At 34.4% G+C, this 17388-nt stretch overlaps 3 protein-coding genes across 4 annotated transcripts; 2 read left to right on the forward strand and 1 right to left on the reverse strand.

The window, feature by feature from the left end:
• Window positions 1–1199: 1199 nt before the first annotated feature.
• On the forward strand, window positions 1200–3416 carry LOC130947486 (40S ribosomal protein S3a-like). Its single transcript, XM_057876188.1, has 6 exons — window positions 1200–1353; window positions 1480–1585; window positions 2111–2248; window positions 2337–2522; window positions 2671–2871; window positions 3147–3416. Exons 1-6 carry the CDS (start codon window positions 1295–1297, stop codon window positions 3240–3242), a joined length of 786 nt encoding a protein of 261 aa, XP_057732171.1. The 5' UTR covers window positions 1200–1294; the 3' UTR covers window positions 3243–3416.
• A 1378-nt stretch (window positions 3417–4794) lies between these two features.
• LOC130948831 (protein NETWORKED 1A) lies at window positions 4795–12216 on the reverse strand. Of its 2 annotated transcripts, none has more exons than XM_057877703.1 (6): window positions 11751–12216; window positions 11305–11367; window positions 11058–11141; window positions 10684–10933; window positions 6354–10444; window positions 4795–6242 (listed from the first exon to the last, which is right to left on the reverse strand). In XM_057877703.1, exons 4-6 carry the CDS (start codon window positions 10784–10786, stop codon window positions 5100–5102), a joined length of 5337 nt encoding a protein of 1778 aa, XP_057733686.1. In that variant the 5' UTR covers window positions 10787–10933; window positions 11058–11141; window positions 11305–11367; window positions 11751–12216; the 3' UTR covers window positions 4795–5099. The 2 variants fall into 2 exon arrangements, with proteins under 2 accessions (XP_057733686.1, XP_057733687.1); XM_057877704.1 differs by lacking the exon at window positions 11751–12216 and adding an exon at window positions 11519–11604.
• Window positions 12217–15735: 3519 nt separating this feature from the next.
• Window positions 15736–17388, forward strand: LOC130950156 (uncharacterized). The gene has a single exon (XM_057878693.1). The coding sequence runs from the start codon at window positions 15736–15738 to the stop codon at window positions 17386–17388; it is 1653 nt and encodes a 550-aa protein (XP_057734676.1).

Genomic DNA, 17388 nt, shown 5'->3' on the forward strand with positions numbered 1-17388 from the left:
TCTGCAGGATCTTTTAATGTGAGATATTCATTTTTCAAGCCTTCGTCAAGATGACGACAAAGAAAAATCATGGATTTAGCTTTATCCTTCTGGGATGCATTATTTTCAGCGTTAATGGTATCTCCAAGATCCATTGAATCAAGATGGATTTCAGCCTCTAGTATCCATGATAAATAATTGTTTCCAGATATATCAAGAGCATTGAATTCAAGATGAGAGAGTTTCGACATAATGAAAAATTGTTACTTGAGTCTTCCTAAAAATTTGATCAGAGTCTCGTGCTGATAACATGTTGTAAAACAACTAAATAAATAAATAAGAAAGATATAATATAAAATAAAGAAGTATTGATAGAAGACTCTAACATTAATATAATTAGCTCAATAATGATTTGTATATATATAATAATATTATATGTTGTAATGTATATATATATATATAAAGATAGAAAAGAGTATAAAAAGTAACGAGAGAGAGAATTGCATAAATATATATATAAAGATAGAAAGAAGTATTAAAAGTAAAAAGAGAAAAAATTGCATTTGTTTATAATAAGAGAAAGAGAGAATATTTTTATATTGCTTCAATGTGTATATTTCTTAAGGATTTATCCTCTATTTATACATGCAAAAATTTTATATTTTCAAACTCTCATTTAATTCATTCACTATTAAGAATGTTAAACCGCCCATCATAAATGGGCATCCACCTTGTCATCCTTATCACAAAAAAAAAAAAATATAATTCTTCATACTCGAAGAAGAATAAAATCTCTATGCGTCGAACAATATTATTCCACTCAAATAATTATTAAAAACATCATAAATTCACGACTAATATTATTGTTTATTTTTGAATTTGGTATGAAATTTACCAAACTTGTCTTTTTAAAATAAGTATTATATTAAGTATTTAAAAATGATTTATTTTTATATTTTTGAATTAAATATTAATTTTTAATTTTTTTAATAAATTAGACAAATAAGTACCATAACAATAATTTTTATAATTTATATTAAAAAAATTAAAATATTTTGATATATGACGTATACAAAATTACAAACAATAAAAAAAAAAACACAAAATAAAAATATTTCTTGCTTTTGTGAAACTTTGGGCCTGGCCAAGAAAAACGAAACACCAAGCCCAACCAAATATACTTAAAGAGAGAGTCTATATATAATAAAATCTAGGGTTTTGGGTTTTCCACTGTCGAGTGCCATTTTGCGCTTTCTCTCTCTGTTCGCGGCATCAACTCCTTCAGCGGCTGCTGTGTTCTGCAAACCACTGATCCATGGCAGTTGGGAAGAACAAGAGGATCTCCAAGGGAAAGAAGGGTGGAAAGAAGAAGGCGTAAGCATTCCTCCTACCCCCAATTCTATAACCATTCAAAAAATTCAATTTTTGCACTATCCTTTGCTGTATCTATGAAGATTCAATTTGGTTATTGTTTTGATTTGGTGTTTTTTGAATGTGCAGTGCTGATCCGTTTGCAAAGAAGGATTGGTATGACATTAAGGCCCCTTCCGTTTTCCAGGTCAAGAATGTTGGCAAGACCCTGGTCACTCGGACACAGGGTACGAAGGTATTTTAATGGTTTCTGTCTTGCCTATTTTCTTTTCATTTCTATTTTTTCTTATTTGTTATATTTCTAGGATTATGTAGTGAGTAATAAGTTGAACTTTTGTTTTTAATCTAAAATTCGCTCTGTTTTGTGTAATGTGTCATTTGTATGGGTCATCAAAATAAGAATAGTTTTTTAGTTTGTTCGGGGGTAAATCTTTCAGCTTTTTAGGTATATGATTGTATCATTGGTGCGTTGGATCTACTTTGGGTATGTTCTAATTTGTGCTTGCATTCTGCTTGTGATTTTTTCTTTTGAAAAGAAGAGTCAACTTGAGTGTAGTGAAACATAATATTGATTATCTTGGTTGGGATTGGACTTCTCTTTTTCATATTGATTTATTGTGGGCGAAAGATTCCTTAAGTTTCCTAGGGGTTGCTGACAAAAATTTTCATATTCTTATGGCATGTGATTTTGGTGTTCATATGATCTACCACGATGAGACATTAGGATGCTTATTTAGATATTTTTAATTTAAAATAACAGATCGCATCCGAAGGGCTCAAACATAGGGTGTTTGATGTCTCATTGGCTGATCTTCAAGGGGATGAGGACCATTCGTTCAGGAAGATTAGATTGAGAGCTGAAGATGTTCAAGGGAGGAATGTTCTGACCAACTTCTGGGTATCATTAGAAGGCTGAAACTTATCTGGACTGTAATTTTGGGTTGTAATATTTTTTTTGCACTATACTAAGTTTATTTTCTCCATAGGGAATGGATTTTACGACTGACAAGTTGAGGTCGTTGGTTCGAAAATGGCAAACACTCATTGAAGCCCATGTTGATATCAAAACAACCGACAACTACACATTGAGGTTGTTTTGCATTGGTTTCACCAAAAGGAGGTTCAACCAAATTAAGAGGACTTGTTACGCGCAGACAAGTCAAGTAAGACAGGTATGTTCAGTACCATGTTAATTAGGTTCTTACAGTGGTATATCACCAGTCCGCTTATTTTTATGTGTAGTTGTATATGTTTAGAATAAGGTGTGATTGGTTTTACATTTCATGTTACTAATTAAGACTAATCTGTTATCTTTTTCAGATCCGTAGGAAGATGAGAGAGATCATGACAAACCAGGCTACATCCTGTGATTTGAAGGAGTTGGTCCGCAAGTTCATTCCTGAAATGATAGGAAAGGAGATCGAGAAGGCAACATCCAGTATTTATCCGCTCCAAAATGTTTTTATCAGAAAAGTCAAGGTCTTGAAGGCTCCCAAGTTTGATCTTGGAAAACTGATGGAGGTATTTTTAAAATAACTTTCAACAATCCCCTCCTTCACATGCAACATGAAACAAGTTCAATAGTTTCACATCTTGATTGATTCATATTTTCCAGTGTTTACTAAATGAAGCCGCCAAACTAATTTAGCTCTTTACCTTGATAGTTTGACATGTTTTGATATAACCAATTATAACACCAATGTTGCTCTTTACCATTGGTTCTTTCTGCTGTTCAAGTTCTATTTGATAAATCGTGAACAAAAAATGTCTGCTAACATAGATCTTTGGTCCGGTAGGTCCATGGTGACTACTCTGAAGATGTTGGTGCAAAGGTAGACAGACCTGCTGATGAAACAATAGCAGAGGCACCCACTGAAGTTATTGGAGCTTGATTAATTCATAATGCATCCTTAGTTTTGCTTTAGAATTGGTGTTATGTTTTACTGAATATTATTTAAACTTACGTCGGTTCCTTTCCATGTAAAACTGAGAAACCAGAACCAGTTTTGTTTGACATTTCTAAAAACAGTATTTTTCTCGGTGATATATATTTTGGAGATTGTTTACACCCTTGCAAGTTTATATCGCATGCTATAATTTATGCGTGAGGATATTGACAATCTGCTATGTGTGTTCTCAAGATTTTGTATTAGGGGTGCTTTCTCGCATTTTATCCACCCGAAAAGCAAGTAAAATTGAGATTAAAATAAAATAAATAAAAATAACAAAATTCTTAGATTAAGAGTAAAGTTCGGCGAAGATTAAAAATTTCAACTAAAAATGTTTTAGGAGTGTGTGTATTGCATATAACATCTTTGTCAGAAATGGTATACAATTCAATATTTTTACTTAAATTCAATCAAGTCCAATTTATATACAAGTGTTATGTTTTTGTTATTTTTCAGCTTCTTTCTTCTCTATTTTTATTATCATTATTATGAATTTATGATTATCATCATTATCACTATCTCTTTGATTTTCGTCATTTTTTTTCTCGTTTAATTTTTTTTCTTTTATTATCATCTCTTTTTTTTTCCTTAGTTCAATATTACGCAGTTAGTTTAACGATAATAAAAATTAGTTTAACGATAATAAAAATGACAAAATTTTTGTTAATGAGACAATTTGTTAGAAATGACACTGAAATTTTTGATAATTTATTACAAATAATTCATAAATAACTAGACCTTTTATATATATGAATTCAGTACCACTTAATTTGTTGAATGATTAGAAAAATTGGTTAAAAAATGTTGTGTCACGCGGTTAACTCTATAAAATTGACACTTATTAAACTTTTACTCAATTTATTAAAACGTATTTCTCTCTTCGTATCTTTAATATTTTAGAACTTCCAATCATTTCTCCAATATCATTGTAGGTTTGTAGTTGTGTGTTGTCACAAGAATTAAACATCTTATATAGTTGAGATATCCAATCTTATAGGTGCATGTTGAGTATTTTGAAAAATGTTTCTTGAGAAATAAGATTTTTTTTATCTTAAAGTTTTAAGGTTAACTAATAAGTACTATAAAATACAAACAACTATAAAAAAACAAGAAAATCTATAATTAAAAGAATTTAACTTCTTTAAAAGTTACAACAGCAATTTGCAGGTTAAAGGGGAGAATTTTATAAAACAAATTTCCCCCGCTGTAAATAAATAAAAAGTTGATAGAATTTTGAAAAAACTTGTAACTGATGGATTTTTACGCATAATTTTAGGTTTATATATATATAGTTTATAATTAGCGGTTCTCAATGTTAATATGTAATTATTATATATTAGATAGCACTCTACTTCTAATTTATAACAATAGTTCAACTCAAATTTTATTTTATAATGGTTTTACTAATTTAAATGGATTGGGTATTAGTTGCTGGTCGTTATGATTGCCATAATGCCATTATTCCAATTCATCTCTGAAGCCATCTTATTACATATAATTATAAACAAGCTTATCGTTACATGATCACAACTCAATAATGCCGAAGAAAAAGTGATAGATATGGTCTTCTATAATGCATGCTCTATAACATAACAGGGAAGCTACTTTCTTTGCAAAAATGGCACTTAACACGGATCCTTTAGGAAGCTAAAAGATAAATATCTGAGACAGGTTTCTATGATAAGTTAAAAGTCTCTAATAATACCTTAATTTATGATAAAGCTTACACATGTACTAGCTAAAATATGCTAGTTATGCTTAATTAACTACTTACAATATACTGAAACTAGATTTTCTGGCTTACTCAGTTGTTGAAGGCTTTGAGCATCCACAAAAGCATCCTTTTTTGTGCTTTTTGCTGCTGCTTTTCTTGCCACTGCGAATGAAGTCCCTCAACAACACCACTGTTTTCCCTGAGAATCTGCTTTTCCCTTTGCTCTTCTTTTCATCACCTAATTTCAGCATTACATATTGGATGTTCTGCACCTCGAACTGCAACTGTCCGATCTCTTGGGAATCTCTTCGTGCCTGCTCTGCTACTCTCTTTCTCTGGGTTTGTCTACTCTTTTCTGCTTCGGCTGACACCACCTTGTTTAAAGACGGGGTGCTCTCTTCGAGATCCTTCATGAGCTGATCATTAGTATCTGATAATTTCAGGACAGCCCCTTCAACATCTTCGATCTGTCTCTTGACTGTGTCGCATTCGGCATCATTTCCCTTCTTAATTCTCTTCACTGCCTCCATTTTTGTCTTCAAATCCAGCACATTCATCTTAAGAACGGTTAGTTTTTGTGCATTTGAATTGAGCTTCTCTAATATCTTTCTCCTCTTGCCATCTTGAGTTCTCTCTTTTATACTTCTTGACAGCTGGAGCTTGTCAATACCCAACTCCCTTTCTACATCCAATTCAGAAGAAGTGTTTTGGAATTTTCCAGAATGATCCGATGGATGGTACAAAATGATATCTTCTGCTGGAGCAGAACTCTGTTTTGTTGCTTCATTAACCATTGCATTATCATCGCCATCCTCCTCTGCAGCTTCCCATAATTCAAGCATCTGATCATCCGTTCCACCACTATTATCTCTCCTGCTTTTCTTAGAGGCTGGATTATCAGAGATGTGATCAAGAGGAATGTCTTTCATCAATGATCCATTCTCAGATTTTGTTCTCCATAAGTTGAAGTTATCCTTGGGCTCCTTTTCCAATTTTCTGTAGTCCCTTGAATCTTCTGTCACTTCAGTCAGATGAGCTCTGGCATCTACTTTTGTGGTTCGATCTTCCTCTTTGATTCGTCTCTCAATTTCTTCCAACATTGCCCTTTCAACTGCTCTAATCCTTGCTTTCATGCTCAGCAAATCTGAAACCCCATCTAGCATCACAGTACTATCTTCAGGCATATTTTGATCGCTATATTCTTCAACACAGGTCTCAATTACTACATTCTGGACAAAAAAGTAGAATTCTTGTCACCAGCCTAAGCTCATTTATAGCAAGTGGAAAATGAAGAAGTATAAAAACAGAAGCAGAATAACAAGTTTAAACTTAATACTAACCTTTTGCTCTTGATTGCCGATATCACAAGTTTTGTTGATTTGAACAAGGGCAGTATGCTCTAAAGAAGCAAAATCCTCTTTCAAAGAACTAATGACTGGAATATATGCAGATAACTGCCCCTTTAATCCTCCAACTTCAGTTTCCAGTAGATTGACTCTCTCAGTCATCTGTTCAATCTCCAAGCTTTTCGCAGAACTTTCATTTTCAAGCCGTGAGCAAACTCCAGTAAGCTCATTGACTTTGTTTTCCAACAATGCTTCGCTTATGGACGAAATCTGAAGATCAAAATAGAATGTAGCAGCTTCAGCCTCCCAAAGTGCAAATTCATTTGTTTTATCCATAAGCTCTGAGTTCAATGTTTCCTCCCTAGCCCTGTGTTGTTCAACTTCATCCCGTAATAATCTCATCTCAGACAGCAAACTTCTATTTTCTTCAGTAAGTTGTTCAATTTCCTTTTTGTGCAACAAGCACCCTTGTGATAGTTCAAGGATCTGCTTCTCTAGATTTTCGTTGACTAGACATGATTCTTCTTGTTCCATCTTTAAGGTCTCAACATTTTTGCAAAACTCTGCATTCAACATCTCTGCATCCTTTAGCCTTTCCTCCATTTCTAACAACTCTGTTTCTTTCTTCTCAAGGAGATATTCTGAACTTTCAATTTGTTGACTTAAACAATCAATTTTGTCATCAGCTTCATTCAAATATGTGTCCTTCCTCTCAACTGACTCTTTCAGATAAACATGCTCTGCTTCTTTCACCTCAAACTTGTCCTTTAGCACAACAAGCTCATCTTTGAGATCACTGTTCATATGCTGCAGATTGCGGACATGCTCAGCCAGTTCTTTTAGTTCCAAGACCTTCTCAGCGACAAAGCTTTCATAAACTGAAGTGAGATTTTTCAGAGCCAGTGCTTCACGAAGGATTTCGCCGTTTTCAGCTTCAGCAGCAGATTTTGCATCTTTGAGCTCCAAAACACTCTTAAGCAGCACATTTTTTTCCTCAAGTACTTTAGAATTTTCTTCCTGAAACATCAACTTCGTTCTCTGCAAGTCTTCCATCTCAAGAAGTAGAGCCTCCAATTTGGACTTTAATGTATTCTCCCTTTCCTCTCCCTTGGTCACTTCAGAACTCAGTTGGTTGTTCAGCTCCAGAAGTTCAAGCTTATCTTTCTGCAACTCTGCATGCTGCTCTCTCGTGTTCTCAAACTCTTCCTCCAGATTTTTTTTTATCAACTCCAATTCTACTCCCTCACATTGTTGTTCTGAGATTAAAGTTAGGAAGACAGAACTCTCTACAAGTAGCCGCTGCTTCTCCTCTTGGCTTTTAACAAGAGAACCTTTCAAGCCCTCAATGTTATTCAAAATATGGAATATCGGCGCATCCTCTTGCTTGATCCCTTTGCTATGCCCCCCATCTGGATCAACCTGAAAAGCCCCTAACACTTGATGAATCCCCTTTTTGAACTTTCTAATTTCATCTAACAAGTACTCTACCTCCATCTGCTGCATAAGGTTTTCACCCTCCAACTCCGAGATTAGTTTATCAGAAAACTTTGATGCCTCAACATGCTTTTGGCATTCAACTAATAAACCAAAGTTCTTCTGCTCTAAGTCTTCAATGCACTTTTGCAAAATAAACATCTCAACCTGAGCATTTACAGCTTTATCAAGTTCTTCTTCAAAGTCCTTTTTCCCCAACCGATATTCTTCTCGCAGCTGAAGGACAACCTTCTCCAAATTTTCTAATCGAGCTTCATTTTCATGTTTATCATTAGAATGCTTTTCCTTTTGCTTCACAAGCAATGCATGAAGGTCTGCTACTTGGATGACTCTGCTTTCTTTGTCTTTCTCCATATCAGAATACTGCTCTTCTAATTTTGTAAACCTTTTCTCGAGGCTACCGAGTCTTGCTTCAACATTCTCTAATTGAGATACCAGGATGCTTCTTTCATTTAGAAGATTCGCCTTCTCATTATTCAGTGAATTGCACAATTCCTCCATGCTACTTGATTTAGCCCTCAAACCCTCAAGCTCAATCTTTGCATCACAGAGGGACTTCTCCAGCAAGGCATTCTTCTCCAACAGCTTCTGCATACTTTCAGTGATAATTTGTAACTGTGACAGTAGAGATGATTTCTCAGACACAAGAATGGATTTTTCTTCCTGAAGAGCATGGCAAGATTCCTGAAATTTCTTCACCGTATTCCTCAATCCATCTAGCTCCACATTCAAGCTTGACAAGGAACATTCCAAATTGACATTTTCTCTCAAAATTTTATCCATGTCCTTTGATCTTTCATGGAGGGCTTCTTTCTCTTCTTGTTCCATTTTGCAAACCTCCTTTAGCTTCAAGTTCTCATTTTGTAAGTCCTTCACAGATGCTGCAAAACAGTTGGGATTCAAGCCTACAGACCATAATTCTTCCAGTATTGCCTGATATCTACTACTCAAGCCCTGGATTTGATCCTTTATGTGATGAGATTCACGCTGGAGGGCGTTGCTTTCTTCAACTTTTACAGCAAACTCTCGCTCGAGATTCTCTTTGATGTCCTTCAACTTGAAAATTTCGATTTGCTGGTTTTTTAACAACGTAGTGGAAGAGAAATTAAGTTTATTCAGTGTCCTGTTTTCTTCAACAATCTGTTGCATTTCTTCCCTATAACCTTGTTTGGAAAGCTCCAAGTCCTCCAAAAGCTGAAGGCCATGTTTAAGCTCCAAGGCAAGAGATCTTTGCTCTTCTTGTGATTGAGAATATGACTTCTCCAGAGTTTGCAGAGTAGATTCAATTTGAAGGAAGCGAGAATGCTCTTCATGCATCACACTCTGTAGCCTCTCTAACTCGGCTTGCTTCTCTAAAAGCTTTTGGTCTTTTACAGAAATTTTCTGCACCAGGTTGTCAGCCTCCAGCTGAAGAGATCGGTTTGATTTTTCCAACATACCACAATGCTCTTCAGCAGTCCTTAGTTTTTCAGCCCCTATTTCAATTTCTCTATTCAATCGATCAGAAGTTTCATGGGCATGCAGAATTTCACTCCCCATTGTAGATATCTTCTCCAAGCACTGCTTGTACAGAAAAGCTACAGCTTCTTTCTCTTCATTCAGTTCAGCAAGACTTTTCCTCAGAGATTTAGCTTCCATTTCTGCTCTTTCAATTTGCTCATTCAGCATCCTGCTATTCTCCTCAGCAAGTGTTATCTTAGCCTCCAAGACAGAAATCTTTTCAAGGCATTTATTATATTGATAAAAACAAGCATCCTTCTCAGCCTCCAATGTGCCAAGTTCCTGCTTTAGATTTTCTGCTTCGGTTTCTGCTTTAGCAGCTCTCTCATCATGCCCCTTTGCATCTTTCTGGGCTAGAGACAATGTAATTTCCAAGCTAGCTACCTTTTCCAGACACTGATTGTACTGAACTAAACCAGCATCCTTCTCAGCTTTTAACTCAGACAGAGCTTCCTTTAATATTTTGATTTCAATCTCAGCTTTGGTTGCTCGATCATCAAGTCCTCCAGCATCTTCTTGAGCCTCATGAAGCTCTTTTTCCATTTCGGATAACTTCTCCAAACTCTTCTGATACTGAAGCAAGATGGAATCCTTATCAGCCTGTATTTCAGCCAGGGCTTCCCTCAAGTTTTGAACTTCATTTTCTTCTCCCCCTGCATGCTCAGACTCAGAATGGCTCTCTGTCTTCAGATTCTGCTTTTCAGCAGATAACTGAGAGAACCCAAGAAGCTCATTCAGCTGCTTTAGACCCTTTCTGCTGACACCATCTGGCCCTAAGAATGCACAAATAGGATGATGCATTTCTGGTGTTCGTGGTTCACCCTCAGGGCCAGAAGGACCACATGGTGAATCATCGTTTAACAAGTAAGGTGCTTGGTTAGGGAATGCTTCTGCCATGGTCTTATGGGCATGGCGTAGCTCCCCCGTCGCATGATCATACCTCTCTGCCAATGCACGATATGCTCGGTAGAACTCCTCAACTAATTTCATGAGTTCTGGGCGCTTCTTATAGTACATTTCTGCCCTCCTTGCAAATGAATCTGCATCCTCTTCGATAAGCTTGATCATTGCTTTGACTTTGGCATCCATGTCTATAAAAAACAGTTAAGAGTGTCAGCTAAAGGTTACAGAAGTTAGCATTTTTCTGAGTTTGTGTTTTTATGTAACTCAGACTCAGCTTATAAAAACGACCCACTAGTGGGTATGAGAGAACTAACTGTATGGACCATAAATGTGATCTCAAATTCACAATTGCAGCAAACACATCCTAATTTTAATTTCAGGTTCCTCTAGCACAATGGTAAATACCAATATATAGAAGATAACAAACCTGTAAGGTTTTCCTGAAGCCATTTGGAATTCTTTGGGCTAATGTGACTATCCCACCACCAAGAATACAAACGTCTGGACTCCGAATGTAACAATGATGCCATGACTCCTGCCAAGAACAAGAGCACAGCTGGTTTTGATTTGGCGAAAGCCTGATAATGGATCCAGGCCAGACTAACAGTCTATAGATTTCCACCCTCCACAGTTGATCTAGTTGGAGATTCTTTAGGTATGCTTCCCTCTTCTTTTACCTTACATCCAATCATTAAATATATGCAGCACATTTTAGAAAAAATAGCCCAAATTCATGAAGTACTCCGATGGTTTAACTTATAAGAAACTCAGAAACTCATTAAACATGGCTGCTGTATTTACCTGGTGAATTGGATACAGCTCCAGTATCTTAATCCATGACAGCTTATTGTTTTATAAGCTCCCACAATTTAAAATCAGAAGCAGCTGCACAAATAATAAAAAGGGGGGGAAAAGGAAAAGACATAGCTCAAAAATGTGAACAGAAAAATCAGACATCAGAAAACACCACCACCACCCTCCTTAAATCAAAGAACATTTGGAGCATAATCTTTAAAATATTAAAAAAATCTGGAAAAATATTTCACACCTGTTCTCTTTCTTTTGAAGGCCAAACCAAACCAGGTAGAAACCAAGAGATCCTGAAGGTGAACTGCAAAAACCACTCACAAGGTGAGCCACAGAAGGAAGAGTTTAAAATAAATAGTAATAATAATAATATAAAGAAAAAAAGGTGCCAAAGTGATAGAAATGCATTGGTATGACAGAATGCAAAGTTTTGCAAATGAAGTAACAATGCATACCATCCAGAACATGAAGATGTACATAATAAGAAGAAGAGGAGGAAGAAGAACAGGAGGAGGATGTGGAGGAGTGTGAAAAGAAAAAGGTCCAAGCACGGAAAAAGCAAGTAATAGTGACATAGAGAAAAAAATAATAAAAAAGAAGAAGAAGAAGAGTTCACGAGCAAAACAATGGTCAATCTCAGTAAAAATGGAAACTTGAAATAGAGCTAGAACGAGATCAGGAACTTACCAAGTGTAATGAACTTGGAGCTAGCAAGCACTCAGAAGAGACAGAGAATCATAAAAAAAACTAAGCAACTGGGCATTAAGAAAATCACAAAAAGAACCTAACTTTAATCCATTTTCGGACCAAACCACACCCCCACAAAATAGCACTGGAATCCAGCAACGGGAACACCATTACCCCATTCTCTCTCTCTCTTAACACCTGAATCACTCACTCTTCTTCTATCTCTCAAATCTCTATAGGAGATGATGGGTTCTGAGCATTACAATGTGGTGTGCTGGTCCTGACACTCAATGACTCACCAACTGTCAAAAAGGAGCCACTTTTTCAGAATGAAAAAGAAAGCTGTGTGTGCTGATGAATGATTTCTCTTTTTGTTATTTAGAGAACACTAACTGTTGCATTACGGGATCCTTGAAAGTGAAGGAATGCAATCTGAATCTGAATCACATAAACAGCAGCTATAATAGGATTTTAAACTCTTATCACTTATCAGTTAATGTTAATTATTTTCTAATTATTTGGTTTTCGTATTAAGTAGCAGCAACGTATTCTTCAGGGTTTTCATTGTCTGACATCGTTATTTTCAAAACTTAATTAGTTTAATTGTGCACCTGAAAATACCAATATACCCTTGGCTGATTTTTCCATCTTGCAGCTATTACTTTACTTTTTCAAACCCTCGTGTGTTTCTTCTTCTTATCTTCATTGTAATTTGCAAACTAACGGCTCCACCCGTGGTTTCACAACGTTTAATTGAGGTTCCTAATTTTGTGATTTATTTTCAACGGGTTTGAAACTTTTTTTTTTTTACTCGTTGTCATAATAAGTTTACATTTTTACAAGCCTTTGATCAAATCTATATTGATTTATCTTTTTTTTCCTTATAATTTTATAGTAGTAAACTAGTAATATTGTTTAAGTTGATTACCTAATATAAGTATGGAGATTTTGCTAAAAAGTATTAAGAACACTTATTAAATATAATATATATGAATTTTATTATTAATGCTTTTTATATAATTATATATGTTGAATGTAGAAATCTTTTTTTTTTTTTTTATCCATGATGCCCTATATTTTTCCTTTCCATTTATAAAAACCGACAACGTGGAGGAATTGGGGTATTGTGGGGATAAAGAAAAGCATACATATCAAATCAAATATCATTTTTGTAATTTAATTAAAAAGGTATGTTGTTTTATTTATCTCTATTCCTTTTCATCATTCAAGCCTAATGTCACTTTCATAATGAAAATGACCGAGAAAATATGTAGTATTACAGAGCTTATTACTGAAAGAGATACATGTGTGTGTCTATTATATGTATAGTTGCTAAGATTTTTTCAAAACATGACCTACGCATTGAATAGCTCAATTTGAATTTGCAAATAACCCCTTGGTTAAAATTCCAAAGAATATTGCAAATAATTTCTTAACATGGACTCTATGGTAAATAACATTCCCGTATACCGGTAAACATGAAATTGATCAAATAGAGGTACCAAATAATTTTGAATTGAATATTTTTATTTCCAACTTCTGTCTTGTTGAATTTTGCTGTTCTAGAGCTAAAATGTCACATTCACATAATTCTTACATACAAGTCACTACTCACTATGATCTGTATAATAAGACATGATGATTTTTCATATATTATTAGAACCGAATTTATATATATGTATACCAAAATTGGTCTGAAACCATGAATTTAATTTTAATGTATTGTCGCGTACATCTTATTATATAACATTACATTAGTAAAAATAAGGATTAAGTACGATTTTGGTCTCTAAATAAAGGTTAAAAATTTATTTCATTCCTGACATTTTTTCGTTATAAAATAATATCAAAAGTTTTAATTTGTTTTAAAATTGTCCTTTTTATCAATCTTTTATTTTTATTACCAAATTACCTTTCATTAAAAAATTATAAAATAAAATAAAAAAAAAGGGGCCGAAAGGCCAAGAGGTAGAAAGAGAATCGGGGTGGGACTATTGCACTGCTGCACCATCGCACCGCCGCCCGTGATCGGAAGGGGAAAGCAAAAGAAAAGAAAGCTAAGAAAGAAAAGTGAGATCAGAAGGGATCGGAAGGGGAAACCGTGTTCAGCATCGCCGCCGCCACTCGCGCGCCGCTAGCCGTTTCTGCTCTCCCTCCTCCTCTCCGCCACTGCTCCGCTGCTATTGTCGGCTTCTACTTCTGTATCTGTATTTGGATTTGCTTCTTCTTCTGCATCTACATCTGCTGCATCTGCTTTTTCTGCATTTGGATCTGCTTCTTCTTCTTCTACATCTGTTATTTTTTTATTTTATTGTTGTTGTGTGTTGAATTTGTTGTTGAATTTGATGTTGTTAGTTTTTGTATTTGAATAATCTCAAATCTAATTATTGGTATTTGGTGGGAGTAAGAGAGGTGGTGGTGGTTCTCATTGATTTTGGGGAAGAAGAGAGAAGGGTATTTTCGTAGGACGAATTTTAAACAAACTGAAATTTTGGAGACCATTTTATAGCGAAAAAAATTGGGAACGAAATAAATTTTCAGCTTCTACATTAGGAACCAAAATCGTACTTAACCCTAAAAATAACTATATTTTATATTGATTACGTAAATAATCATTAAATAATACGAATATAATTATATAACTGTATAAAATATTTTTTTATTAGTCTATTAAAATTAAATTTTTAAAAAACTAAAAAATACGTATATATATTTTTGAAAGAAAAAAGTCAAATATTGGGCATGTGATTAGCTGCTAAAAACCAAATAACTTAGGGTGGGCATGCATTTCCTCCTTCCTTCGATTTAATGATGGGCACATGCACATGACCTAATTAAGGGTATCTTGACCATGCATTTTCCTACCCACGTAAAAAAGTGGGGGCCATTCATCATGTGCCAAATTGCCTATTCATTCTTTTTTTTTTTTTCAAATGTGTTGCCAGTGTTATTAACTCTATAATTTATTTTAATGCGATGGATTCGGAACACACTTCTTTTTGAAAAAAAATTATTTCAATACATGATGAATATATAGCACTCTCTTATTTTTCTTGTTGAAAAAGCTTGAAAACCAAATCTGTTAGTTGAAAAACAATTAGTTCTCGAATTTGTTCACTAAACTTAATTGGGTTCCACCGGCTCATTGAACATAATAAGGGAAAAGGAAATGTTATTTAGGGTTGGGAATATATATCCTATCCGCGGATATCTAATCCGAACCAATCTGTTTGGATAGAGTTATCGGTAGGATAGAGTAGGATGTAAATTTGCTTGCGACTAAGGTAGAGTACGGGTTTAAGATATATCCTATCCTATCCTACACTACTCGCATTCAGGCACGGACCCACCTTCATGAATGGGGGGCACTTGCCCCCAGTGACATTTGATATTTTTAAACCCAAATATATATATATATATATATAATATGCCCCCACTTTAAATTTTAAATGACTCCACTACAAATAAACTAAGCCCAATTATTAAAAGTCTAAGCCCATTTTATCTTTTTATGATTTTGACTATTAGTTAACCTAATTAAATTTAGTCTTCTTCTGTTTTTAAATCCTAGCCGTCACTCATTTATTCTCTTAAACCCTTTTCTTAGTTTCATATTTTTAATCTTCTTTTTCTATTCCTTGTCTAGTGGTCATCTTCTCTTCATCAAAAGGTAAATTTTAAATTCTCTATTTTATTTTATATAGCTCTCTATGACTCTATGTATCTTTCAATTTCATTATTTCTCTTTTTGATATTTTCAATTGCAAATTTTAATTCAAACAATTATAGTTTAGGTATTAATCTATTTTTTATTCTTTTCATGAATTTATATATTTTATTTTATTCTCAATTTAGTGATTCTTATTATTTATTTGTTTATCTTTCGTTCTATTCTATTATATGTAATTAGATTGCATATAAATTTTTAAAGTGAATTGATCAATTTACTAATTTAGAATATATATTTTTATTTTTAGAAATAGTAATGGAGAAATATTTCAAAAGAAAGCTACCACTAGAATCTGAAGTCACTCCATTAGTCTCTTCTAATAAAAAGAAGTTCTTAGAATTCAATGTGGAAAGTCTGGTAGCTGATCCTGGACAACGACCCAAAATTTCAAATTATGATCCAAATGTCAGAGATGAAGTTAGACGAGCTTATTTGCAAAAAGGTCCTTGTCAACCAAGAGAACATGATTTTCTACAAACATATTTTGGAACTTCTCTCCGTAGATTTAATGCTGATTGGTTTGATGAATTTGGCAATTGGTTGGAATATAGTATTTCAAAAGATGGTGTATTTTGTCTCTGTTGCTATCTTATGAAACCTGATGGTGCGAGTGGTGATGCTTTTGTAAAAGAGGGCTTTTCAAATTGGAAAAAGAAGGAGCGATTACAAACACATGTTGGAAATCATGATAGTGCTCATAATCAAGCTCGAAGAAAATGCGAAGCACTCATGAAGCAAAAACAACATATTGAAGTTGTTTTTCAAAAGCATTCAGACCAAGCTAAAAGAGATTACCGAACTCACTTAACAGCAACAATTGAGTGCATTAGGTTCTTATTGCGACAAGGATTGGCCTTTCGTGGTGATGATGAATCGCACAATTCAAATAATCAAGGTAATTTTTTGGAGCTTCTTGACTTTCTTGCTCAACATAATACGGAGATTGATCGTGTTTTCAAAAATGCTCGTGGAAACCTTAAGCTAGTAGCACCTAAAATTCAAAAAGATATTGTTAGAGCTGCTGCAAGTGAAACTACTAAAGTTATTATTGATGATCTTGGAGATGATTTATTTGCTGTTTTAGTTGATGAAGCTCGAGACATTTCTGTTAAAGAGCAAATGGCTGTTTGTTTGCGGTATGTGAACAAAGAAGGGATTGTAATGGAGCGATTTCTTGGCCTTGTCCATGTTTCTAGCACAAATGTGTTGTCGTTAAAAGTAGCTTTGGAATCTTTATTAACAAAGCATAATTTAAGTTTAGCAAGAATACGTGGACAAGGTTACGATGGAGCTACTAATATGCAGGGAGAATTTAATGGCTTAAAAAGTTTGATCTTGAAAGAAAATGCTTGTGCTTTTTATGTTCATTGTTTTGCTCACCAACTTCAATTAGCACTTGTGGTTGTTGCAAAGAAACAGGTCGAAATTGCACTACTTTTTAATTTGCTTGCTAGTTTCTGCAATATTGTTGGAGCTTCTTGTAAACGTAAAGACATGCTTGGTGAAAGTCAAATGCAAAAGACAATTGTTGCATTACAAAATGGAGATGTTTCTAGTGGGCGTGGCTTAAATCAAGAAACAACATTGAAAATGACAGGTGATACTCGATGGGGCTCACATTATGGTACAATACTTAGCTTGATTACTATTTTTTCTTCCGTGGTAGAAGTTTTTGAAGTTATTGAGGAAGATGGAAATAATCCTGAACAAAGAGCTGAAGCATGCCAATTATTGAATCATATTCAATCTTTTGAATTTGTATTCAATTTACATTTGATGAAAAGTATATTAGGAGTTACTAATGAGTTATCTCAAGCTCTACAAAGAAGTGATCAAGACATTATAAATGCTATGACATTGGTTAAAGTGTCCAAGCAACGATTGCAAAGTATAAGAGACGATGGTTAG

This window comes from Arachis stenosperma, chromosome 9, assembly GCF_014773155.1.
Source record: "Arachis stenosperma cultivar V10309 chromosome 9, arast.V10309.gnm1.PFL2, whole genome shotgun sequence".
NCBI classification, from domain to species: Eukaryota; Viridiplantae; Streptophyta; class Magnoliopsida; order Fabales; family Fabaceae; genus Arachis; species Arachis stenosperma.

What these genes read in the sequence shown, in the direction of transcription:
- LOC130948831 (XM_057877703.1), bottom strand. Translation starts at nt 10,786, where the DNA reads ATGGCATCATTGTTACATTCGGAGTCCAGACGTTTGTATTCTTGGTGG. An exon ending in GCTTCAGGAAAACCTTACAG is followed by an intron (nt 10,445 to 10,683) that starts GTTTGTTATCTT and finishes TGTTTTTTATAG; the next exon opens with ACATGGATGCCAAAGTCAAA. An exon ending in TCGGCAATCAAGAGCAAAAG is followed by an intron (nt 6,243 to 6,353) that starts GTTAGTATTAAG and finishes TTTTTTGTCCAG; the next exon opens with AATGTAGTAATTGAGACCTG.
- LOC130950156 (XM_057878693.1), top strand. Translation starts at nt 15,736, where the DNA reads ATGGAGAAATATTTCAAAAGAAAGCTACCACTAGAATCTGAAGTCACT.
- LOC130947486 (XM_057876188.1), top strand. Translation starts at nt 1,295, where the DNA reads ATGGCAGTTGGGAAGAACAAGAGGATCTCCAAGGGAAAGAAGGGTGGA. An exon ending in ATGTTCTGACCAACTTCTGG is followed by an intron (nt 2,249 to 2,336) that starts GTATCATTAGAA and finishes TTTTCTCCATAG; the next exon opens with GGAATGGATTTTACGACTGA. An exon ending in ATCTTGGAAAACTGATGGAG is followed by an intron (nt 2,872 to 3,146) that starts GTATTTTTAAAA and finishes TTGGTCCGGTAG; the next exon opens with GTCCATGGTGACTACTCTGA.